Raw genomic sequence first — 27,589 nt, 5'->3', positions numbered from 1 at the left:
AAGGAACTCTTTCACTAGGAATTGGTAGGGATATTTCCACTGCCTGCTGCATAAGGCTTTTTTGACCTCCTTGAGTCATTTGGGCCTGCTTTTTCTAATCGGTTCTCTGCCATTGTAGGAGTCTCGGGTGCTCAATATCATCTAATTTCTTGCTCGTTACTTGTGCATAGCACGTAACAAATTGGGACCTGCAGGTCAAAATTGTTTCATTTGAAATTTCAACTTGATATTAAAGTATATGGAGAAGCACAGCAGCCTGTGGTACACTGAAAGGCAGACTGAAATCTGCAGTTATCCTCCCTGGGTTAAAAGTTTCCCAGATGTTTACTATATGTCAGTGTTCCTTGTTGTACCAAGCCCCTAACACAGGTAAAAGTCATCTTCCATATAGGCAGACATACATGTGTCTGAGGAGCTGGCTTAATGGATTTAGTGGGACTCTGTGTTTTGAAAGAAATAGCAAAATTTCACCTTATTGTGGAAAATTCAAATTGGTACGGTTTGAGTGCATCAGTATCTCTTAATGAAACCAAATATAGTTCTCTTCAATTCCATTCATTCTGGACCTTATCTCTCTGATGCATCTCACTAGTTGCCAAGCAACCTCAACAGTAGTTCTGCACATCCAGCAGCATAAAAAAGAAAAAAAGTGAGTAGTTGTTGCTGAAAATAAGATGCCTTCTGATGACATGAATGAAGAGAGTTATGAGAGAAGGAAATGGGGAGTGGCAAGTTTGGAGCTGATGTTCTGAAAAAGCTAATAAGATTTAGGGCTCAAGCAGTGTTTTTTTTTATTTTCAAAGCACTACATAATAATCACAAGATTATTACATAAAGAATATTTTTTTCCTTTCAGTGAGTGAAGTACAATTATGTTTATGCTTCACAGAGCACAGGGCAGGGTTTATTCCCAAGAGGGTAGGAGTTAGTTTGGTATATGGATTTATTTTTCTGACCTATATTGACTTCAAGTGTTTCTAGTTGGACTGCAAATTAACTGAAAGTTTTGAGAATATTTTTGTTCATGTGTTTGCTGATACATAGACATCACCATCCATTCATTTCATGCTGATGCACCTACAGCGTATTGAATTTCATTAAAATATTTATCACCTAGAAGGCCTTCCAAACAAGAAGTATGATAAATTGTGTGTAGGTCCTTTATTACTTGATAATGCTGCAATGCTTATTGCTTATAGAGCAATAAATAGAGCTTATTTTTATATTCTGTCTCTTGCGTGAAATGTGATCTGAGCAGCAGACAAACTACCATAGCCAAGGGTATCACAATGAACATGAAATCTGACTTGCAAAAATGATTCTGGTTTTGGATTTTTAAGTTTGCATGATAGCTTCATTTCCATTCAAAAAGAAAACTGTATATTAATTACACATGGACAGACTATAATAACGTTGTTGAGGATGCAAAAAAGTTAGTGCATGGATTAAAATTTCCTTAATCTGAGTTCAGATCAGAATACCATTGACTATAACTGCCTATATGGAAAGGTCATTTTCAATTCTGTAAGTAACTCCTAAAAAGCAATAATTGTAACTTTTTTTAAAGCAGATTCTGACATTGTGAACACCCAATTTTCCTTAGACGCAGTCTGGAATTACTGAGTTGCATACCGCTATCACACACAACAGCAAATTAAGCTATCCTACAAGTTTTGGCCAGAGGACTGTTGGTCCCAGTCACAAGCATTAATGCTTTGCCTCCCACTTTTTTTTTTTTTTTTTTTTTTTTCCTGAAGGTGCTGGTCTTAGAAACACGCTTGTTTCACTTCTGGATGACAGTAGTAAAAAAGGGATGTACTGCAAATGAGTCAGAAATGATGGTATATCAAGTCCCTGGTTTTATTTATATGCAAATGAGGATGTATTCTGAATTGCACATTAATTGTCCGAGGAAGAAAAAAACATGTCAGACATGCTTCGTGCATAGGGAGGCTTTTATATGCAGGGTATCTTGTGCCAAGTCTGTGTTTTCACACTGAATGTCCACTTAGGTGTTTTTGTCAAGAGGCTTCCATTTTGCCATCATTCAGGATGAAACGAACAAGATGAATCAGTGCAATATAGGAGGCATTTTCGCTGTGTGATGCAGATAAACACAACAAATGAACACTCAGCGTGCAAATTCACAGCTTATCGTTGCAAGGCAACTTCCTGCTCTCCTGCTTCCGTAGGAGTGTGAGATGTTTTCAAGGTAGTTTGATACTTTAAGCTGTCATTGAGAGGACGTATATATTTGGGATTATAATCTATATGTTAATTGTCTGCATCACAGACCCGAGTGAGTGCATGCCTGAGAAGAGCTGTTTTTGCCTTACACGAGGTGGGTGGTACATTACCCACCAACTGCAGTCGCAGTAAATTTGAGTCAGCTGGTGATAGGTTACTTGCTGCTTTTCATGTGTGGGCTAAAAACAATACTAGATAATTCTAGGTTAAAGGATAAATTGAATTAATGAAGGCATACAGAAGACATACACTAGGAAGTGTTTAAAATGTAATGAAAAAAACATTCCAGTGTATGTGATATTTTTACTGTGTTAACGCGTAAGGTTTATTTGTGTTGGACTAAAATTTCTTTTGACATGCTCCAGTTAATAGAGGTAATTTACAGATAGAAAAGGAGTGTGTGTGTGATGTGTATAAATAAACTGTTTTGGTGGTGGTATTTTTATCTTAATCCTCTAAGAGAAAAAGACCGGTCCTAGTTGATGCTTTTTTTTTTTTAATGCATAAAAAGCATGAATTTTGGCAGCTGTCTTTTGCCCCTAGGCTTCTAAGTAGGTTTGTCTGTGCAAGATGTGTGTAATTACTCTACATATGTGATATATTAGCTGCTGCATCAGTATTGCCATGTAAACTTGGTTACCCTCTTACATATATATATATATATATATGTATTCTCTGTATACCTAGTTTTAAAAGGGTAAATATTATAAACTGGTTGCTCAAGAGCAGTATGCTATAAAAAAGGTAATAAGCACATCAGTAAACGTGTTGGAGGTGGTAATAAAACCGCACTATAATCCACCTTCCAATTTATTGAACTCTAACTATTGTTATCTGTGACAATTAACTGCTGCATATTGTATGTTAACCCTTTGTATAGTAGCTGTACATGGATGGAGTGGTACTAACTGGGAATGCAGTGTCTTAAACTTTGGTTCAAGCAAATGTGACATTTAATTTGATAGCATTCATGGTTTGTTTGTTGCTTGTCTCTTTTTGGCTAACTTTTTTTTTTTCAACAAAAAAGGACACCCAGTTACTTTGTGGCAAACATCTTTGTCACAAAAGTTAATGCTGTTTTGCAAAATAAAAGTAAATACGTGACTTATTTCAGGTTTTTCTTCAGTATATTGAAAATAATTATACTGTGTAAAATGATAAGCATTTCATCATTGAAATCTGTTGTTCTTGGATTATATATATATATTTTTAAAAGAAGCTTTTAAGAAGCTTTGTTTGACAATATTATAAAAGTGATTGCAGTGGAAGTGTATGTAAATGTCACTGGACTCCTGAATTCTCAAACTCTGTTGAGGAAATGTAGGGAATTTAGATTTCTTAGAACACAACTTGTAGGATCCGTTGCAGTTGGTGCATGTGAACTCAGTTGTTCGATGCATAGCAGTGCAGCTGGAAGAACCAAACAAATCTCCATTCAGTCCTGTTCAGGACCTTGCCACAGCCTGTTTCAGGACTTGGCAACAGCTTATGTATTGCAGAGGTGAGTTGTGTGTAAGCACAGTTGGAGGTGAGCATCCATGGCACCTCTCATGTACAGGGCCAAGCCAGAGCCGCGCAGGAGAGCAGCAATGGGCCGGTAGGACCAGCAGGCTGCCCTTCCGACCTCCCTTAGCTCATACTTCAAAGCATTCGTGCTGTGGGTGGGTGATACTCATCTGGATTTCCTCATGGGTCTCCTGCATGATGCTGGGTGTCGAGGTGTGGTTTTGATCACTGCTTGGTTGGATCGATCAATTTCTAAAGCAGTTTGTGTGTGCTTAGTGTTCACCGAGAGCTGGGTTATGTAAGCTCAGGAGTGCGGCTGTAAAGAGTTTGGAAAGCTGCGTAGCGGATGTATGATGTTAAGTGAGGTGAAATAGTAAAAGATTACCTTTTCTCAGTAGCTGTAAGGACTCCCTCTTGGTCGAAGGTTTACATTTTCTAAATGCATTCCTTCATCAGTCTTCCAGAAGGTGATTGCTTAGATTCAGAAATGTCCTACCATGTCTTCAAACTGTTGAGGCATTGGAAGTTGTTAAGAGTACAGCTTGTTGGCTTCAGTTGTCTGTTGCCTTGGCATGGAGTGGATTTTATACATGCTACTGTAGCCAGTGTCCCTTAATTCTGAGGCGATCTTTGAAATGGCAAGCAATTATCTTTGAAGTTTGGATCTCATGATATCAATGCAGATATGTAGTAAAATATTCCTGGGTGTGGCGATACTTAATTATTAATGACTGAGACTTGGGGCATTTCCTGAATATTAATGCTGGATATGAATGTCGGTTGCTTGCGGTGAAATTATTACCCAGTTACTTATTCTTCCCTTCTCCTTTTTTATTGATTGTTCATGGGGAAATGCTAAATACAGAGTTAAGTCAGGCAAGTATTTGAAGTATTCTGTGAAGCACAGTGTTAGAGACAAATGCTGTCACTGCCTTCATACCTTACACATTGCATAATTATGTAGTGTAAAAATGGTTATTTTAAAACTTTTTTCCCAGAATGACTTAATACATAGTTACAGAACTCAAACTGTAAGTTGTCCACTGAGATTTTTCCCTCATATCACTTTATAAAATTAAAGCATTGTCTTAGGCTTGTAGTTTTGAGCGATAAAGCTGACAGAGAATTTGTTCTAATTGTGTAATTGCCACCAAGGGTAAACTGATATGATACCACACCTCGGGTGTGCTTTAATACTTAATCTACCTCTTAGGAAAGGTTGAGGATTGGCTAGCTCATGTCACTACAGTGCTTAAAAAAATAATAATCTAGTCATAAACATTTTTATGACTAGGTTTACATGATTTGTGTTTTTAGAGAAATATATCCTTCCTCTGCCAACACCAACTATTAATAACCTACTAAAACACACGACTTGAATATTTCATAAATGCATTTGGAACATACTATATATGCAGTCAGTTACCTACGTTCTGTAGGTCTGAACTCCTGAGAAATCTTGCTTAACCTTTGTATGAAAGCATGTAAGGAGATGCCAGTGAGTATTGTTATGCTCTAGGTGGATTGATACAGTTATCTGATTTCCAGGTAGTAGATTCATACAGCTTTTCTGCATATTGCTTGCATGTGTTGAAAATAGCTTGTGGGAATAAACTTGGCTTCTCTTTCTGTTAAACTTGAGAAAAAGATATTGTGTGGTATATAACGAACATTTCAGAGGAAGGCCTTGTCTTTCTTGCTTCATGTTAGCAATCAGTAAAGTAGGGCTTATTCTTCACTTTCTTGTTTTCTTGCTGCTTTACAGCAGCTCTCTAATTATGTACCTTCCCCCAGGTATGTTCCAGCTCATTCTTAAAACAGAAATAGGGAGAAACAAAAAAGTTTGAGAGCTGCTGTCTCAGAAAGTTGACGAACAGAGAAAATGTGTCAGTGAGCTTCGCTGTGTTGCTGTAACAACTGAGGTGAGCAGTGTCCCTGACAAGACTGGCAGCTGGTATTGGTCATATATGTATATAAAAGTGCAAGCCAAGGACAAAGGTTTTGGATCTTTACTAAAGCAAGACCTTTCTTTTTAAAAAAGAAAGGCGGGGGACATACTGTATTTCTTCAGTCTTTTTCTCTTTCTCTCTTGCCCTCACCACCCTGTCTTGAGTTTTACTGCTTAACTGAGAACCAGTGTCTCTAATTTAAATGTAGAAATGGCTTATGTAGTCCAGCTTATGTATCAGATAAACAATATGTTTTAGAATTTTACAGATATTGATGATCACCCCCAAAGTATTTTCAATTCTTTTAATCAAATGTGTGGCACTAAGCAGACATTTTCTCTAATGTAGTGGCAAAAACATCTCAGTCTGCTGAAAGTTCCAGAAGGAGAATTTCTAAGAATCCATGCTATGCTACATTAGCTGGATGGTTTGCATAGTCCGATATCGTGTCTCAGAAATGGCACTTTAGAAGGTTAGGGAAAAAGCATAAGGGAAAGATTCACACTGCTTCCCGTTTGGGTCTGTTGCCAGGTTCTGCCACTGGTGCTTTAGGAACTCTAAGATTCATAACAAGTTTTGAATTTAAGTCACATTCTGTGTGTTTTTCTGTTTCTTTTCCCCTTTAATGTGAAATAAAAAGACTAATACTTGAATTATCTTAACAAATCTCCTTTTTCCTTTAAAGTTTCTTGTTTTGCCTTTATTTAATTTATTTTTTTCCATTTCATTGTCTGTGAATAGAATGCAAATCTTGCAAATCAGTTGTGCTGCCTGGTTAATACCTCTGTGTTGGCTGGAATGCCACCGAGGGCAATCCCATTCAGATAGGGCCAACTTAACTCCAGTTTCTCAGCACTTTTGGTATGTTTTTGTTGCAGCAAAAGTAGTAGCTGGTTGGGTTAATAATTATGCCCAAGTAATACTGTTTAAGTAATTTGCAATGTAATAACTTCCAGCAGTATATATGTTCTCCTGAGGTTATTTTCTTCAGCTGTGTGTAAGTTTCTCATTCGAATAGTATTATTAATATTTAAGGGACCATATGTTGTGAAAGTAATTGGACAATTATAGTAGAGCTCTATATATTCTATGTGATGTGCCAAGTATCAGCAAATTATATCTCACATACCTCTTTTGTCCTAACATTCTAATTTATTATATACTGTCAGTACGAACTATATCTTTTTTTCTTTTTTTTTTTTTGTTACGGTTTAGAAATGTCAGGTCAGGGCCAAGACATGATAATTGTGCCATTGTCATAGTTTGACTTAAATTACAGCAGTATAACTTCCCTTTTATCAGGGGAAATGATAATAAATGTGCTTATTCAGGTATAATTAATTTCCAATTTTAAACATAGTAAAAGGTCATTCTTCGTACTAGTTGAGTCCAAATACATGTAGATGTTGAGTACAAGAAAGTGAAACTTTCTTCACTGCCTCTCTTGTGACTTCCAGACTTCTCAGCAAGCGTGGTTTGGAATTTTTCCAGTTAATTTGTGTTTCATTGGAGAAGGCTAATCTGGATCCACAATGTTTGTCCAAAACCTCATGAGTTAAATGAACCTTCCTGGTACTAAAGGGAGGGTTCCCTGGAAGTCCAGAATGGTGGTAGATTGCTCGGGACAGGAGGTTTTCGGTCAGGCTCCTGGGTGTGCAGGCACTTGCAGCACCTTCCAGCACCATCTCATTCAGCATCCGTGGCTTGAGGGGAATATTCCCGGCTTTTAGAAACATAATTTTCCAAGTGGATTTAAAAATAAGAAAGCTGCCTTTTACCTGAAATACTTGTATTCCTTTTTTTCATATCAATATTTCAAACTTTCAATTTCGTAGTCTTTGTTTTCTATGTGTTAACCTGAGCAGTTGTTCACGTCTTCTCTAGTTTTATACCTCGTGCTTAGGTTTGCACAAAAGGGACCAAACAGTCAATGAATCGGGTTAAAGATGCTCTGTGCTCAGTTTGAATATAAATAACCCCAGAAGAGGGGAAGGCTCAGCTGCTTGATGTTTGTTGGGAAGTAATCTGCGCAAGGGGAAACTTGTGTGGAAAAGCTGCTCTGCCAACTTAAAAATAAATAAATAATAAATAGAATAAAATTGCTTGGAAAGTACTGTCTTGTAAGATCCAAATGCCTGGCACAGAATTGGATTTTGTAAGACACACGAGGGAAGAATTTGAGAAGCGAGTTTGTCTCGGTATCTACCCATCTGTTTGTTCAGGAGTCGGTCCTAACTGTGTGCCTAAACCGGTTACGTACTGTGTGTGCTGCAGTACACATCCACTTAAGCTTTTGTGACTAAAAATAGTTTGCTGTGACACAATTAAGGAACTGTAAAATTGAATTGTGAAAGTATTGTTCTCTTACTACGCAGTTCAAATGAATGGGCATAATGGGAAATATAATATTGAGGTAAGGGAAGTGTGTATCACGTTTTCAGATTCATTTCTGCAGCTCCTCTGTAATAAAGGAAAGTTTGTCCTGCTTCGTTAAATGTATGGGAGTTGTTAACTTGCCATTTCGTCAGTTCACTTGTAGTACAGCTGTAAGTGGATTGACTTTACAGCAAAATTATTTCAGAAGCATCAGTACCGAAATTTGCACTTTTAAAAATAGGCTCCTAACTTATCTGTAAATAAAGACCTAGATTGCTAGAAATAAAATACATGCTTTTGATGTCCTTTAGTTGACAGTATCTCCTAAAGTCAGGCAGGAAAGAAGAACTGGTAGGTGGAACTGCTTGCCCCAAACACTGCTCACTGGCCCTGGCTGGAGAATTTCACCACGGGGCTTACTGCGATGACTGCCTCTGTGCTTGGAAGGAAGTGAGGGTATTTTTGTTGTTGTTGCCTGGTAATATTTAAATAATTTATTTATACAAATATTTTTCTTGTATCATCTTGACTTCTGGTAGTGCGAAACTTTTAATAACTGGAAAATAAATGAGAAGCTTTCATATCGTATTCAATACGATTATAGGTATCGGCATGATACTTCCAAGGCAGCAGTTGCCTGATATGAGTTGCACTCTGGGCCAAACCTCTTGCTAATCTGCTTTCAAAAAAACCTTTATACTGCTGTCGGAAACTATTTATATATTTGATTTTCATTCAATCTTCAGCGTTACCTGGCAGTCTAGGTAGAAAATAGAATATAATCTTACAAACTCCAGGGAGAGGACCAACTTGATCGCGTTTTTGTTCGGCTTTTTTTTTTTTTTTGCATGGTTGATGTATGTTTTGAGGTTTGGGGCTTGTTCATTGTACTTACGGAGTGAGTCTTTGCTTGTTCTGGGCTAGGGCTCTTTAGTGACCTAAAGATACAGATAGAAATAATTCAAAATGTGCAATTGGACTAAAACATTAGTAGCAGCTAAAGAGCCTGCAGTGAGTTGTGACAGCGTAGTGCAGCCGTGCTCAGCTGCAGCTGGGGACTTCCTTTGAATTAGAAATGGGCATTTTTTGTCTTTGATTATTTATTAAGGTAAAAAGTAAAGTACGGCTACAAAGGAGAGGTACAGAATGTTCTGAAAGGAAAGGAGGTTGCAGCCTATAAATTTTACCTGCTTCTACTTTTCTCTGATACCTTTTCTATAAATAACCTGATAGCAAGGTTGTTGTAGCTCAGAGCCTCCCTGATGCTCTGGTGAGGGGCTGGCAGCACCTGGCGCCTCCCCAGCCCCACCAGTGAGCCCCAGCCGCAGTGCTGCCTCAACCCTTCAGGCACACCGGTGGTGCTGCTGGCTGCAAATGGGCAGCTGCAGAGGTGGCTAACACTCAGTAGATTTCTGTGCCCTATTTTTTCTAGGCCTCTTCTGCTGAACAGAAATCAGCAAAGCTCGGTTCCATTTGGGTTTGCTGCCTTTTTGTGCTTTGATTGCAATTACATAGACAAATAAGTATTGCAAAAGTATTTTCCCATGTCCGTGCTTTAAGGAAAAAATAGAGGCACTTACATAACTTGTGCAGAAATAAAAAAATAATAATAATAAAAAAATCCAGACCATCAGAAGTAACCAGTACTAAAAATGCTGGATGAATTTAAAGTTTAATTTGGATTTAGAAGCCTGTCTATCCTGAGATCATAAATTCTTGCTTGAAGTGATTTTTTCCTCCTGTAGTTTTACAATTTCAGGAGACATACATGTTGCTTATAGGAGATTTTAGAATATCAGAAATCAGATTTTAGAGCTTACTGCTTCTTATATCAGCAGAGAATATGCTGCCTTGACTCCTTTGTTCAAGACTAATAAACACAAAAGTTTCCACGGGGCTGTGTAGGAGGCACGAATAGTTCAGTTGTTCACGTAACAGATGTAGAATACACCTTTTTTCCTTATATTGAAGGCAGCCTTAAGTATATTAATGACCCTTAGCTATACAGGATAGACTTGTGCTAGACTTTCCCAGCTAGACCCCCTGTTACAAATCCTGTTCAGCCCCTCGCTCCCCAGCAGTCCTGCGTTGTCGGAGCTGCTTGAAGCACGCCCCAGCTCTGGTGAGCAATGAAGCCTGTGTCTTGTGCAGTCTTTGAGTTTTGGCAGTCTTGTCTCTGCAAAAAGGTAGTAGTAACATGAGTGATATGGGAGATGCTGTGTAAATAGCAAAGCAGTTGGGTTTTTGGAATTGTGTATGCAGGGGGCTTGATTTTGTGCTGCAAGTGCTCTTTCAATGTAACTAAGTCCTTGTACTGATTTAGTTCTCATTGTCTCTTGCCATGATATAGTTGCTCCTTACTTTGTAAAAATGAACAAGTTATGCGAGTGCGGCATTAACAAGCTGTCCTTTATAAACATGAGTGTTAACCTACGAAGCATCACGTGGGCTTTAAGAACAAACCTCAGTGTTTAGGGGTAGAGGGGCTGGGTGTTTTGTTTCTAGGAATGTCATTAGAGTTGCTCGGATAGGGATTACCTGCTCGCTGACACTTGTGCGATGTCTAAGGGAAGATGATTTTTTTCAATGATTGAGACTTTGGAGAAATCATTTTAAAACCTTCTTATATAAAGAAGAAACTGCTTTGAATTCCATTTTGGAGCAGAAACTGTTTCTGTGTTTACATCTGGCATAGACGAGTCTGGATTAATCGATAAGTTACTGGATGCTGTGAGAACACGAACGGTGACATTCACAAGATGAAGTACAATTTCTCATTTTAAAGACAGGAGGATGCCTTAGAAGCATTGGACATGTTAACCTGTAACAGAGAAGACTTTAGCTGAGAGTTGTGTGTGATGTTGAAGAATTCACTCAGGGGAGAGTAAAGCTGTCTTTTTTTTTTTTTTTTTTTTGAGGTGTGGGGTTTGGTGTTGTTGGGGGAGTGGGAGTAGAGTTTTGGTTGGTTGGCGTGTTGGAATCTGGCGTATAGGAACCTAGTATGGTGCTTTGACCTCTGGAGTAGTTTTTCTAGAAAAGTATATTTTTGTCATAGTTGTTTTGTATTGCCCTTTGGAAACGCAGTCTCCCAGCCTCCGTTCCCGTATCCACCTTTGAGAGCAGATATAATTTGATGTTATATTAGAAGCTGTTAAAATTCACTGTAGATTTGGGACGTTATGGCTATATAAGCAAAAATCTTGCGAAACTTTTCTGACTTGCATTATGAGTGTGGAGAGAAAACTTGTGTCCTCTTGTGTTTTACCATTTAGTGATTTGACCTCCTGGAAAATGTCTGTAAAGGATTTTTCAGGTTGTTCCATTCTCTTCCTTTTTTAGAAAACTGTTTTTTAAAACTTGGTAACAATTTTTAGAGCCATATTCAGCTAAAACAAGAGCCAGAATTTTCTAGTGACTGGTTTAAAGATCAAGTCAGCTCTGATCTACAGAGATCGTCCTAGCTAGAAGCTTGAAGAGCAGGTGTATTTTTTTAACATGCTTAACGCTGACTGTACAAAATATTTAGGTTTAAAGAAATCTCATTTTTACTTGAAAGCATCTGAATTTGCCACATGCTGGATGTTCATGAAAGCTCTGAATATACAGAATAAGTGCTAATACAGAGGAGTTACGGAATGGTTCAGCCAGTGACTGCTGAAACTCTCACACCTGCACAGGCAGGCTTACGTTTGAAAGGCTGGAGTGCTAGTGTTTTCAAACCGCATCTAGTAGGATCTTATGTCAGAAAAGAAGCATAACTAGTAGCTAATTTATTGATCTTTTCTACATCAGACTTCTTAATTGTAAAGCATAGTATGGTGGGCATAGGCGGCATATGGCCCTAAGGCAGAGCTGCAAAGGAAAAGAAGGGTAAACTAAAGATACGTGGACATCATGCACATGAGAACTCACATCATGTTGTGTCTTCAAAGGCTGCAGAGTAACTCACATCTCTGTATTTACATAAAGAGAGCTGTGCTCAACTTACGGTAAATTTTGCTTCCAAAGCTTTTATAACTTAATTGTTCAGGGGAAGAATGCCATTTTTTTTTCCTATAACATAGGCCATGCAGCATTCTTAAAGGTTCTGCGCATTCTGGCCCCCATCCATCGTAGTACTTAAACCATGAGTAGCCCTATTAAAGTTGATAGAATTACTCATGTGCTTAAAATTAAACATGTGCTTAAGTGCTTTGATGGATTAGAGCCAAAGTTGTCAGCACCTTGCTTTGTTACACCTGCCTCGCTGTGAGTCTGGAACTTTAAGGAACACATTTTCAGATCTACTTGTTCCAATATTTAATTAGCCCATATTCTAAAAATGCAGTTTACATGCGCAGTCATAGTAAATTCATACGCTGCCTGGAACTATAAAGGTACAACTATAACTCTTACAATCTAACAGTACTTGACAAATTTCACAATTTTTTTTCTGAGGTTTTCAGTAGGAATGTCCTGCTAATGAGTTCGTTTACGTGAAAGCATGTAAAATATCCATAATGTGCTTCACAATTCTGGCTTTCTAATGAAACTCAATTTTAATAAATTGTATAACAAAAATCGCTGTTTAGATATGACTTACATTTAAAAGCTGACGAGAGAAAAGAGCTGTGTATCACGCTGTTAAGAATGACTGTGAGCTTGAACTTCTCAAAGGCTGAAATCAGTATGGGCAGTTCTAGTTTCTATTGATAACACTGCGATACTAAGCATTGAGGCAACTCTTCAAGGCTTGTAATTAGAGCTGCATGTACCTGACAGCGCTTCATCCTTGGAGAGAACTGAGGAAGCCTTCCTTGATTCAGAATTTTGTCAGTGGCCAAAACTCCAGGTTTACAGCTGAAAAGCAAATAGCTGATTCAGTGAAAACAGCCTAGCACGGCCGTAAGAAACCTGTGATGAGCAAATCACTTAACGCTAATATCCCGCCGAAATCTAAGGTCAGCTTTTGGTGACAGCAGGTGCCTGTTGATAACTGTTCCTGATCTGATGGCTCAATGACTCTTTGTATTTGCCCCGATCAGACGTATCTCTATGAATTTTTGTGATCAAATTGCGCATAAATGTGTATCTTTATGAGCACATGTGCATTTGAATATTGGGACAATTTTTTCCCTGATGTTACGCTAGCAAGTCTTGATTGCACACCTGTTTTTTGACAATACGGTGTATGTCCTGATAAGCCCCAAAGTAGCTCTGTCAGTTGTTCTGTCAGTGAAATTGGAAAAACTCTTATCACATTGAAAGCTCCTTGCATATTTTAGTGGCCTTTAATCATATTAAATTAATAGATTGAAAAGGTTAAATAAGAATAAAAGTAAATAATTCATATAAAACTTACAACAAATGCTTGTAGAAACCTGCAGAGTCAGGTTTTGTAGAATTTACCGTGTTTCTGAGAGGTTACCACACTGTATGAATTTGAACCTTTCCCTTTTCCTGTTTCTGCTGTGCGGTTGTCCTTCTGACATCCCTTTGTTACCTGCTAACCTGCAGGGTTTGGGGATAAAAACCTTGGCTTTTGCACCTTCCAAGTCTCCTGTCTGCAATATCAAATGCCTGAAGTGTTTCAGATGGTAATGGAAAATCATAATCACTTTAAAAAATAAAAAAAAAACATATATTAAAAAAAAAACAAACATTTTTTTTCTGGCTGACTGTCTTCCACCCGTCTAATTATTGTCTTCCCTACCGCTCTGCATCATGTTTAAGCTGGTCTGTGTGTATACTTGTTTGGCACCCAGTGTTACAGCCATTTTATTTTAGGGCTTCTTTCCATTTAATATTGGCACTTAGCCAGCTGTGTATTTTTTTTTTTAGTTTAAAGTAGCAGTGAAGTCATTAGCTGGTACAGGAGTTATTCATCTCAGACTTGTATGTGAACCCCAGAAGAGCTCTGGGACGTGATTGCTCTCGTTGGGAAGCTTCATATCCAGCCCCAGTTGAAGAAGTGACTAGGCATTTACAAAATGGTGGCAGAACACGTGAAACTCATAGGGAGCTTGTCAAATGGATCTTTAAAAATTAAAACAAAAGTGTTTTGGAAGTGCTGCAAGAACAAGACCCCAGCAATGCTGCCGTTACCAGCCCATTTTCCAAAGCAAAGACTCTGCAGTACCAAGGGTGAAGTGATGCACAGCATAGCCAACATCCCGGCTTCAGCAGAAGGTGCTGTTGATCCGTGCATACCGCGGTATATGGTCAGTACGTACTCACATGGCAGTATTTTTCCTGTAAATGAAGAAGAGATTGATAGACCAGCCAAGCAACTCCAGAGACCTTTGTGGGCTGGGTGTGCAGTGAGGGATGGCTGTACGAGCCATTGTACGAGCCAGCTCGGACCAGTGGAGAGAGCATGTAGGGAGAGGTGTGGTGTGCTCTACTTCAGTTCTGTCACACAGTCGGACATAAATGTTTTAAAAGGTGATTGCTGATCTGTATGCTTTCCTTTTTTTTTTTTTTCTGTTAATAATGACCACATTCACAGTGCCAAAAAAAAAAAAAGTGTCTTCAGTGCTTCCTGACAGCAAATGGTTATCGCAGCGAGTTGTACAAGGCAAGATGATTCAGCAGGTTTGACTTGAATCTCCTATTCCGGCGGGGTCTGGTCCTTCGGTAGCAGAAACAAATCACAACAGATAGTCTGAAAATTCCAGCCCTGTTAATTACTGTATCAAGTATCTTAAGAGGGAATACTAAACTTTTAAGGACATCTTTTATTCTAATATGCCTAATTATCTGTACTTAGAGCAAGAAAAGTAGACTGGTGTGATATCCTTTGTGTGCATGCCTGAAGAACTAGAAATCCAGTCTGCAATTTACACAGGTGTTTAATTGCACAGTAGGAACTAAAGGGTCTTTGTCAATCTCCTCCATCACAGAGTTCTTTGTGAACACTTCTATTTTCATTCTTTACCTAAACTATTGCAAGTTAATTAGCTGAGGTAAATGGAGCAGCATAAGTAGAATTATGCTTCTTAATATTGGGTCTGTGCTGGTCTGGTGGTGCCACTTACAGGTATAAAGGGACTGGAAAGCCAGTTCAGCTGGTTTTAGGGAGGAATTTGCAAAGCCCAAGGGGAGCCCCAAAGTGGCATAGAGCCAAAACAGCATCCCTATGCCGCCACCTTCCCTGGGCGTGTGACGTGCCCAGGGTGCCCCAGGGGTACTCCAGGTGCCCCGGGTGTACTCCGACTCTTCCTGCCTGAGTGGCCCCCGGGGACAGAGCTGTCACCTGGCGTGCAGCCATCCTTGAGGGTCCTTGAACATGCTTCAGGAGTGAGACCTGCCAGCAGCCAGGCTGCCTATCAGATGGCCACGGAGGCAGAGTGGAGTTACCTTTTAACCTTTACGCCTAGGATAGTGCAATGAGCACAGGTAAAACAAGCCTAACAGTAGGGGGTTAGGTTTATATTTATAGATGTCTTTATTGAGTTTTGTAGGCATTTTGTTATGGCACTGTTCCCTAAGAAAATAAACAAGTCACACCCCTAGTACCCTACCACTTCAGCGTAAATAATGCTCAAAAGCAGCCTGATTTCTGCTTTCACATTTCTGCTTTTTAAGTTTATTTCTTGACAGTAACTTTTATTGTGACAGCTGTGATGTGTTTTTTATTAATGCTTCAGTAATTTGTTTCTTGCTTTGTAACTTAGAGAATGATTCTGTCATTCCAGAAATAGACAGTGTCTGTTTGCTCTTATATTTCTCATGTTCGTCTATTAACGGCCACATACTAAGATGTGCATGTCTCTCGTGAAAGTAAATATTGTATTGTATTAAAACAAGCAGTGGCAAAGTGGTTTGTAGTGCTTTTTGCAACATTTAAAAGAGAATTTGTAGAAGCCCAATATGTGTTGTCTATTGTATATGTTGCATTGTGTGTGTGTGAAAGTCACAATTAGATCTGTGCAACATAATTTTAACTGTGTCTTTAGATCAAAATATATCTTGATCAAATTATTCAACCTATTGGGTTTTCCTTTGTCCTAAAGATATTGTTCATAGAGAAAGCTAACAGGCTATCCTGATGTCTTTTTGGTGTGTTTGTTCGTAAATCACCTTTGGTAGCCTGGTGGTGCGCTTTGTTGTTAGCTCGAGTCTCGGGGAAGTACGACCAAGCATCTCCACAGTGCTGGAGGTGAGTGGCAAGGCGGTGTCAGAGCCCAGCAGGGGGAAGGGGAGGCGCCGCTTGTGCACCCAGCAGCAGCAGGGGTGAACTGCTGCCGGCAAGGTGTCTCATACGTACGTGGTCAGTGTTACGAGCATGGCATTGACTGTCCGGAGGGTTTTAGATTACGTTTTGTCAGCTAGCAACATTTTTGGGTAACTTTATTTCATCTTACAAGGTGACAGAGCTATCAAGAACAAAACAGTTAATGTGGTTAGAAAATCTTTTGATTCTGCTGCAAATGAGGACCCAACTAAATCCTGTTTCCTATCCACGGAGGGACGCAGCATTACTGCTGTTGAGCTGACGCCTGTAGCATCCTACCCCACGGTCCGTTGTGTGCTCGTCCTTTCTGATTTCAAGCTGTAAGAACTAGAGAGTTACTGAGCTGTCTCTTTGTTCTGATATACATGATGGATTTGATTTGCAAGATACTCAGCGGTTTTTGTTCTTGCATTTTGGTAGTTTCGTCCATAAACTGTTACTTTGCCATAGGTCTAAGATGAATTATTTCAGCTTCACCCTGAATACCCTAGGCACCTGATTTCCCCCCTGTTTTCAAGTGCCCCCAACTTGGCCTCTACCCGGTTTGCTGTTCTAGCTGTTACATTTTGAGATAATTGTCATGTTGTTCTGCTAGAAATAACCCAGACTGCTACACCAAGTTTGTCTTATTGTTGAACTGTGAAGTAACTGCAAAATTTTTGTAGTGTGGATTGGTAGCAAAGTCTTAATTGAATTTCTTTGCTTGTGGCCTTGTGCCGACAGATCTTGGCTGCGCTGCTCTGCTTCTCTGAGGTAGCTGGACAGGTAAAGCTATGGGCATTTTTTGCTAACCTCCTGAAGGTGTAGTAAACAACTATTTGTGTCGTGTTTATGAAATCCATGAGCGTGTTTCACTGTGTCAAAGATTCAGATAAATAGCTATATGTAAAGCACATGGATTGTTACACAGTAAAAAGCCAGTCCTTTCAAGCAGGAGTCCTCGTGTCACCCAGTGCGCTCTGTCCGTGCTGTTGTGTGCTCTGCAGGACTGTAGGCAGGCTCCTTCGTGCAGGAATAAGGTGCACATACTGTTAAATTGCAAACCATCACTTGGCGTTAGTTATTACGCTAAGGCTGCACATATGAAATAGTGTATTCAAAGGCAAGCTGAGGAAGAAAATGACATTTTTCAAAACTGACTGTTTAGCATTTATATTGTCAATATGCAAAGAGCGTTCAAATATTTTGTATTCACATTGTAAAGTACTCATGTTGCAGGGTAGGTTCCTTTTTTAGGCCTTGTTCATGGCGTGATTAATTGGCAATCATAATTTACCCTCATTAAGAGCCATTTTCTGTTGCATATTATCTGATCAAAGTCTTTTTACTTTCACTCGCATGATGCATCCCACAGCATTAAGTTCACCTCTTCACAGTGGTCTTTGTTTATGCCTAATGCATGCTTCCCAAAATATTCATATGTTTAAATTGTGGAGTTTCCTATATAATCCCTGGATTTTGGGGGAAGGTGATGATTTTCTCATTAACATAGGTAATTCATGTGTCTTAAAATGATAACAATGTTATGGCTATTTTTCCTTCTAAAGGAAAAAAATAACTTCTGTTGTCCTACAGGCTTTGGATTTTTTTTTTCCTGCTACCTTACTGTATGTTTGTGGGGTTTGAAGAAATATATCCCCTTGTTTTTGTTCTTTTTTTTTTTTTTCTAGGGAAAAAAATAATCTGCTACATTCTGATTTAACTTAGATAGTTCTTTGTATTTTTGTTTTCCATCTTGTCAGAACTCTGCAGTAGAAATTTGCAACAAGGTGTACAGCTTCTTAACCTGTCAGATAAATGACATAATGGGGTCACAAGATCTGTGATTAATTTTGTCTTTAAAAGAAAATAGCATGTTTTTGCTTCAACCATTCATTTCACCTTTTTTTTTTTTTTTTTTTTCCTTTTCTACCCATGAGGTGAATCCTTGGTTTTCTGGCAAGTTCTTTTTAAAACTTATATTTTTCCCAAGTTCCAAGTAAGGGCTGTTCTTATTATCTGAAGGTAAATCAGAAAGGAACATTAAAATTAAATTAGTTTGCTTTCTGATAACCTGTTTGGTAATGTTTTCATTGCATGAGATTTGATGGTCTGACTGAAAACGCTGTCATTTAAATAGTAAAGCTCAGCCACAGGTGGAATTGTTCTTCACTAAACACTGATTAGGTTTGTTTTCAAGGAATATTTGATTTTCCTGACCTTTTATGTCATTCTAATTTCATGTTACTTGTATTAAAATGTCATCTTTTTTTATAGTGCCTAAAATAGACTTTATTAGTTTTCCTGAAAGCTATGTGCAGCTTTCCTTTGGCCCATTTAAATATTGAAAACAGCAGGATTTGAGATTTTTCTTATAATCCTCAACTAATAGAGTTTAATGCTTTGTTTGGCCTCCCCTACGCAGCCTAAGCAAAAGTTTTAAACAAGATTAAAAATATGACCTTATTAACCCGTGGCATCTACAGATACAGAACAGGCCTGCAGAGCCATCGGGAGCTCATTAGCCGTGATAGCGCGGTGGCATTTCGCATCTATTCAGCCTGTTCCAGAGGAGCACATTGGGGAGAGCAGCTTTTTTTCTCTTCTCGTTTTCGCCATTGTGTGCCAGCACCCGGGAATAAGAAAGGAAAAAGCAAGAATCTGTTTCTAAGATGAACGTTGGGTGTTCATGGTTGGAGAAAATCAAGTTCAATTCCTTCTGGAAATTTAAGGTGCAACCTTAGTGTGAAAGGGCAGCAGAGGTGGTGGTTGGCTTTTATTTGCTTTGTTTCATTAGTCCCTGACTAACATCTTTTTCACACACAGCCGCCCCCCCCCCCCTTTTTTTTTTTTTTTGAGAAGTCACAGGTGTAGGTAAGGTGTTGGATGATGAACATGTTGAGTTTCGGAAGAATAAGGTATCCCATTGTCATGGAAAATTTATGCTTAGTAAACATTACAAAACACAAAATGACATGATACATTCATTGCTGTGTAATAAGATTCCTTGTTTACTGCGCATGCTATAGGGCCATGGCAACAAAACCAGAAATAGGAACTATGAGTATTCTTGTTGTAAAGATGGTGATGGCTAGCAAGCAGTCTGTTAATTGCTGGAGTTGTACATCGCTCCGTATTCATCATCACCTTACGGTGCTGCTGTGAGCTTCAGGTTCTGTGAGGAGGTGTAAATATAAAAGTTTGACCAAAACTTGTAATAAAAATACTGCATTTTTTGTATTATGTGGAAGATAATGGGAATTGCATTTTAATGGGAATTTGCACTTAGCTAATGCTTTGAGAAAGCTATCCAAGAGAATTCTAGGGGGAAAAAATCTAACTACAGTTGACATAAAAATCAGAAGACTTTCTATATGTCTGTTCCTTACTGATGTTCCAAAACAACGCAAAATGTCTGAATATTAGTTTTTTCCTTAATCCTTCAAAAATGCTAGTACCTTCCTTCATTTTGGGCATACCAGTTGTCCTTTTGATCTCAGTGGAACAGAATCGCTGCACGTGTTCATCACGTTCAAGACCTAGTTGAAAACTGGAGGCAAAATCAAGCCAGACAAATTGCTTACACTGTCAGTGATAAACGTTTCCTGCTTTCACAGCATTATTTATGCTTTTGTTTTGGTTTGGGTTTTGTTTTTTTTAATTAAAGGAACGTCATTTTTAAAAACAGCGGCTCTTTGCAACCATATGTGCGCTAACCAAAAGCTATACCTACTGTAAGGCTGGGTGTGTGGAATGAAGAGTTTCCTAAGTACTGGGGTAAGAGAAAGGATTGAAGATGGGAAGGAAGAGGGTGAAAAAGCCTCAGTTTCTCCTCTTTTTTCCTGTCTTATTTATTTTCCTTTGTTCACTGATTCTGGCCTCTCCTGGCTCTTTGCCTTGTTCCCATCAGCAGTGCCAAATCCCCGAAGCAAAAAAATGGTAGTCTTCAGATCGAGAATATGAGGAATAAGGTGGTGTATAGGGTAGACCAGGAATTCCAGTGAAACCAAGAATTTACATCCGACTATTGATGATTTTGTTTTCTTTCTGCATCAAGCTTCGCTGACCTTCCTTGCCCTGCCCCAAAGCTTTGAGAATACACGTTGTGGTCAGTGACGAGGAGCCGATAGTTAAAGATAATCGTGTTTCTGTTCGGTAGGGTCTGGCTGCTGATTCATACGTGTTCTCTAGTACAGCTAAGTCATCCAGAACGAGGTGATTTGATGCTGCTGTTTGCTTTCTGTCTGTAAGACAGGACTTGCATTGCAATCGTGCTTTCGCAGCGGTAGAATGTATAGTGTGATCCTGCAAGCCCGCGTCTGAAAGGCAGAGTAGCATGCAGCTGGCACGGTGTTGTTTTCATTGACCCTGTCTTTTACAGAAGTTGTATTAATCTTTCATTTGATAACCAAAATTCCACTCCTCTTGGATGTCTGTGTCTGCCTTGTTGTTTAGGCAGTACTTTTTTTTTTCTGCTCTTCTTCTGCATTCTTGATTGGTGAATGTGCTTTCAGTTTCGTTTTGGGGCTTGTGAATATTTATGGAAAGGAAAAATAATGTAAAGCATTTACAATATGAGGACTTAGTTAACTAATGAAATTGAGTATTTTCAAGCTGTAGTCTGTAAATTGAAAGTGTGAGCACTACCTTCTAAAGGATAAAAAAAGAAAGCATACTGTTGTTAGCTTCAGGTCTTTGGGATACTGTTCTGGAAAATGTTAGTTCTCAAAGTGAAAAATATTAAAAACAGTTGGTATAAATATTCAGGTAATTAAAATGTTTTTTAAAACAGTTTTATGAAGATTAAAAGGTCACTTAGACAATTTAGGGTGGGTTTTTTTGGTAATTACTTGGCTAACTTGGTTTACCTCAAAGCAGTGATTTTATATTGTGTATAGCAAGAAATTAATAATGTAAAAGTTTTGTCGTGGTGCTTTACAACTAAGTTACAGTTTACAGACTCAGTGCTAGCCGTACCTTTAGTAAGCTAATTCTTGGTTATACTAAATGTTTGATCAGGCATTTCATTTGATTGCAGTATTGAGCATTGAAAATAACTATTGTCAGAATTGCAAATGCAATGCAATAAAATACCTTACAGATAGACTAGAGGCAATAGTTTGCGCTGTAGCTTGCTTGAGCCCATTACACATTTTAATTTGGCTGCAGTTAATCCCATATGATAGTGTGCATATACAGCATTCAGAGTGGTTTTCTAGCCTAATTTAATGCTTGTAGGTAAAGGTAATTTTACATATTTGAATTAGCCCTTCACTACTGATTTCAGATTTTACGTCCAAACTGTTTGCCTGTGTCGAGTTCTCTGCTCTAGCTTTTTCTGCTATGACATCATTTTCATGCTTTAATTTTTTTTGTAACTTGAGGTGCTTTGCTCTGCTTTCATTTGTTTCTACTTTTAATAACTTACTCTTTTTTTTTCTATTTGTTTCCTTGTTTCCAATTTATGTTTGCTAAATAACTTTCAGGTATTTCTATTATTTTTCATTAAAATGAATCAAAATCAGATTTTGCAGAATATCTCGGTTCCACTCAAAGACTGCAGTAAGTTTTTATTTAACCATAATTGAATACTGACTTTTTGAGACAAATAGACATTTGCTGTTTTAAGCAGAAAAGGTATGAGATATTTAATCAAGTCTATCTACAAAAGTATTCAGTACTGAGAGCAGTTTATTCAATATTAACAATATAGCTTTGATAGAATACTTTTCATGTTCTATTTCAAAAAGATATTCTGCTTCTATGGCCTATCAATTTAGTATGTTTTTTTTATTATTACAGGGAGAAGAAAATGAAAATTCAGGATATTAAGAACAATATTAAAGAAGCTATAGAGGTAATCTTTCAAGCTATTATTAACTATTGAAGATTAGCTATTTAGACATACTCTGCAATAATTTTATTTTTTCTCTGCAGACGATAGTGACAGCAATGGGCAATTTGGCACCTCCAGTTGAACTAGCCAATCCAGAGAACCAGTTTCGAATCGACTACATCTTAAATTTAGCTAACCAGATAGACTTTGATTTCCCACCGGTAAGTAAATAATTCTAATTGGCTGCAGTCATGCTTTTTTACAAATGATTATTTTTTCACTGCACTGTAGTAAATATTTACCAAAAAAAAAAAAAATCTGGTCTTTGGGAATTACTACAGTAGCTGTCTTGGGTCAGTGCTAATCAAATAAAGTGTATAGCAACATGGGTGATATATTCAGGCCGATCCTTTATGAACGCAGAGATCCTTTCTCCTTCCTTATGCCCTATTGCAATGATCAGTTACAGTAAAGAAGGGCACCATGGGCAGTAATGTTTGGATATTGTTGGGCATTGCCCTGCCCAAAAGGAAGGAAGTTATGCCCAGCAGTTGGTTGATAATTAGCTGGCATTCAGTGATACTGTACTTCTCTCTTTTGGAAGAATAGTAGAGATTTCTTGCTGATTCAGACATGCTCTCTGACGGCTGTGTCAGCCAGACTTTCTGCAAAGGTTCCACGTACTATGTCCTTGCCCCAGCCCTCCCCAGTCCTAGTTAATGATTCAAAATCCCTGCAGCCCCAGAGTAAATGCAGAAAGTATAATGATTTGTTTGGTGGTATAACTTGTCTGCTCACCATGATTAATTTCTACTGTATCTCAACCAGACAAGTAGCAGAAACCCATGAAAATACACTTTGCAACCACTGAATGCTTAAACACTGAGAAGATATTTTTTATTAATTGCCTTGAAGTACTTTATACTTGCAGCAATACAGGAGTGTTTCAAAGTTTCTGTTCACTTTCTATGTAATGTTGCAGAGAGCTGAGAGTAGGAATTATTATAATGTTTCAAACTCATGATCAATTTACACCAGAATTTTGTTTCTAGCAGCCGTCAGTCCCAGCTGCTTGAAAGAAAAGTGGAAGTGCAAATAGTAGTCGAGTATGGGATACTTTGCAGCACAGCCAGGTTTTCGTAACTCTGATTTATAAACATTACTGAACAAGCTAGTCTGTGAAAACAGTGAGTTACCTTTTGCAACTGTTGCTGCTTCTGGGAACTTAACAGCTTCTGTCAGCCATTATTAGAAAGAAAAAAAATGTATTTGTGTACAAGGCAAAAGTCATATGTTATATTGCCAATTAGTTGGAGATACTGTTATTGTCATCTTCAAATCCATTAATTTTCAAAGTTGAGCAGGTGCAGAAAGGTTATGGAGAGTGGAAAGTGTGGTTCTTCTGAAGGACATAGAATGCAAAATTAATCATTTTAGGTTAAAGAAACTTAAATCAATGCGTTTTGAGATTTTTAACTTGACACTAATTTTGACAGTTCTCAGTGTTATATTTATATTCTCTTCATTGATTATTTATATTCATATAATATTTATTCCCTTCATTGATGATTTTTTCTGGTAGGGGGATAAAATCTCATACTTTGAAGATAGTTTTAGGAGAATAGTCAAGAGAAAAGACAGCAGCTCCTTACTCCACCCCATGTCCTCTTGAATTGGCTGGGTGCCTGCAATTCTCGTACTGTCCATTGTTTTGTGATAGTTCAGGTTGTGATCTGTAACAATGCTCAAACAAGTTCCTGTGACCTACCATGTACCAAAGTACTTGATTCTTCTCTTTCTCTCCTCTGTCTCAGAGAAGGTTTTTTCTTCCATTGAGTTGGAATATGGTGTTTTGTTTTGTTGTTGTTTTTAATTTTCCTCTGAAAGAGGTAGTTGTGTAGCAGTAAGTGAATAAGCCACGCATGTGTTGCATGTGTGTGCTAAGGTAATTCATACTAAACATGCACTGAAGACAAATGAAGAGTTTTGATCTGATTTCCTATTCAGTTCCAATGTGAAATGTTGCCTTCTTAAATATATCTTCAAGTTAGTGTTGGTTGAAGCTCATTCCATATAGCGAAAATCTATTATACGTGTTTTTTTGAAAGAAAAAAAAATCTGCCTTTAAAAAGTTTTTGAGAGATGTAGAATTTTTGTTAGATACAGCTAGGGAAGCTCTGTTTTTACTTTGACAGCTGTTTTTGATCTAAAAATGAATATTCAATAATCATTATCTCTGGTAAAATACAGGGTAGCGAGCCCTTCCTAATCAAGGTGAAGTCCTTTTTGTAGGTGGTATTTGCTAGTATGAAAATGTATGTTAAGGGTCTTGCTTACAGGCGTATCTTGTTATAGAAGTGGGCTATTTTACACTAAGTAGTAGTAGGGACGGCAATGATCAACCCCCCGTACTATTGCACTTGTCTGTTCTTTTACGTTTGCAATGCATTCTGAGATCCTTGGATAGGAGAGACCAGAAAGTGGACTGAGATTCTGAACGTAAGTGATCAGCTTCTGTGACTAGATAATATCTGGTGGTTTTATGAGCTGTGTTGTTGGTGTGTAAGTAATAGAGATGTACTTACCAGGTGTATAAATAATTTCAAGTCCAGAGAGGAGTCTTTGGAAATGCAACTTGAAAGAGTAACTGTGAAAGACATGCAACTTGAAGAATAACTGTGCTCCAATAAAACTAGTTTTTCTTTTCATGAGCAAAGGCATTGTGTTAATTTTTTAAGCCCTGAGTCTACAGAGGTTTACGCATGTGCTGAACTTTGACTAATGGCTAGTTTCATTGATATACTCAAGTATTTATTATGTAAATGTTCGTAGGGTTGGGGTTCTAAACGCTAGTGACCAATTTTTGAAGGAGTACCATTGGCTCCCTCTGCCCTTGATGATTATATAAGCTCCTCTATGTATCTGATTCCTGGATTTGTCCCTTGGTACATGAAAAAATGAACCTGCATTTCAATTATGTATTTTAAATCAGTTTAAGATTTAGAATGTCCCTGGATGCCAACTCTCAGTGCATAGTATCAGAAATATATGATCCTTAGGTACCTCTCTAAAATAATTGCTATAGATTAATTAAAAGTACTTTGAAGAAAGTATGGTTTTCTGTAAGTGGAAATAGCCTCATTATATCTAAGGAAGTCGTAGTTATCTTCTCTGTCTTCCAGTACTCCAGTGAGAGAATTTCATAAACTGGCAGCTAAAACCTTTCCTATATAGAATACTAATGCAGGTGGGAGGGGGATTTTTTAGCAATGTTTAGCGGTGTGTTATGCTATATGTTTTGAGTTGTAAAACTTAGTTTCTCTCTCTTCCATTTTTTTCATGGGGAATCACATTTCAGCTGTTACAAAGCCATACTTTCCTCAGTATAATCTTTGACACTCGTCTTCTCTGCTGTAGAAGAACCATGAAGACAGGGAGAAAGAACACTCATGTACAAAGGAGATGATGTTTTGAGGGCTATGAGTACCTACTGCGATACTCTTTTAAGACAGAAAGACATTTAGCAAGCCGTTCAGCAAGCAGTGCACTGAATCAGAATCAATGTTTAGCACTAGTATTCTGTAATTTCTTCTCCAACTAAAGACAGTCTTTAGAACATGAGGCCTCATCCTTCTTACACATGAGGCAGTATTAAATGAAGAATTTTAATGTAGACACGTAAATCTGTTTATAATCACCTGTTGTACAGGTGGGGCTAGAATTGAAGTTTCCCAGTAGCAAGATTCAGTGTGATGTGAAAGGCAGAAAGAAGTATAAAAGAAATATAGGAACCTTACAGTGTGGTAATAGTATAGAGGTCTGATTCTAGGATTTAAAGAGCAACTTTAGTAGTCTGATATTCTAATTCTTTTCATCTGTGTCCCCATCTGTTTGCTTTGCAGTTTCTGACTTAGAGGAAATGTGTGTCATTTGTGTAGAGCATACAGCATTGAATTAAAAAAACAACTCAAGTTAAAAATAATGTTGGTGCAGTGCAATGGTAGGCTAAACATTCCCTTTAAAGCTGAAAAATTAGTATGTTGGAGACATTAATTCATCCCACTTGGTATTAAGCAATTAGATTTCTTGAATACAAATAGTAGCATATGGGGAGAGGAAAAGAGTAGTACTTACTGAAAGGAATTCTGTCCACATAATCATGCTGGTGATTTAAACTATTGCAATATTTAATAAATCAAATTTGTAGTTCCTTCTGTGTACCTTATGTGCTGTTTCGCCATACTGTATATACCACTGGCAAGAGCCTAGAAGCTGATGGACCAAGAACTCTTGCAGCTGAAGGTCCGATTTGTCCTGTCTTCAGTATGTTTTAAACTGTTTCTAAAATGTAAATTGCGCAAAAAAAACAAACTCAAAACTGACTGATCCAGTGAAAGTTAGAGAACCTTTTTTACTCAAATAAAACTAGCACAACTCTAGTGTAAGAAATTGCAAGGCTTCTATGCAGTAGCCATAGAAAAATCTCATGAAAAACAAGATGCCTTCAGTCCGTGTCTGCAAATTCTAGATTTGAACAATGAGCATATAAAATCCTTTTAGGATATATAAATTCAAAGCAATAAAAGTGTTACAGATACCAGCCGATTAGAAATGTCGTGGGGCTTGCACCCTGTTAAAAGTTCCTCTAAACAACCTGTGTTTTTGTCCTACGTTGTGCATGCAGGAGACGCGTCTACCTCAAGGCCTTGAAGGCACTGTAATCTTCTCTGGATTGTATAAGTCTAAGATTTTGCAATCATAGATACCTGGTGAAAACTGTTTCTGAACTGTCCCCTACAAATCATCTAAGGGTTATAGTATTTCTAAGGCTAGGAACGTAAGTGTGTTTCAAATGCCCGGAGAGCAGTAATTAGTAGTATTCTAGACAAAACAACTGAATACTAAGCTCATGTTTTTATGTGAAGTATTTTCTACCCTAGTTCATTGTGGACTTCAAAAATAGATTGAGAATGTAATGTATCCATGGGTAATGTACTGTTCTGATTTATTTCGGCAAAATGTGTTTTTTTGGGGGGGAGAGTTAAATCTATAAATCTATCCCTTTTATTGCTAGGCTTATTGCATAGACTTTTCTTAAGGCAGAGCAGAATGGAAACAACAGAAGTCTAATCAAGTCCATGTAATCTATTGTTAAGATGAATAGCACTGATAAATATTGTATGTAGTATACTATTTGCATCATTGGGAAACATATCCTTGCTAAAAATGACAGGACGTTAAATGGCTGAGACTTGCCAAAAAAGTCTAGCCCTGCTAGTTTGAATGAGCACTGAGAACAGAGGGCCAGTGCTTTCCGTGGAGAAGTACTGAAAGCTCTTCTTGGCTAAAATGCTACAGTGCCAGTTTTTTTAATGAAAGATTATCTTTTTAAGGAGGACCAACATCATTGTCTTCATTCAAGTTGAGTTTTTATCATGTGACTAAATTGTTACTGGCCAGCACAATTAGCTTAAGCAAGGA

General features: G+C 38.0%; 1 protein-coding gene across 2 annotated transcripts in view; it reads left to right on the top strand.

Moving 5' to 3' along the window:
- The window catches only part of GNAS (GNAS complex locus), a 151,140-nt gene that overhangs the window by 68,619 nt on the left and 54,932 nt on the right, over positions 1-27,589 (top strand). For both annotated transcript variants that reach the window (XM_035547997.2, XM_035547999.2), the window contains exons 3-4: positions 22,075-22,129; positions 22,210-22,329. In XM_035547997.2, coding sequence (XP_035403890.1) covers positions 22,075-22,129; positions 22,210-22,329 — 175 coding nt within the window. The remainder of the gene's footprint in view (positions 1-22,074; positions 22,130-22,209; positions 22,330-27,589) is intronic.

Source organism: Cygnus atratus, chromosome 16 (genome assembly GCF_013377495.2).
Source record: "Cygnus atratus isolate AKBS03 ecotype Queensland, Australia chromosome 16, CAtr_DNAZoo_HiC_assembly, whole genome shotgun sequence".
Classification (NCBI taxonomy): Eukaryota; Metazoa; Chordata; class Aves; order Anseriformes; family Anatidae; genus Cygnus; species Cygnus atratus.
This window is presented reverse-complemented; position numbering and strand designations above follow the sequence as displayed.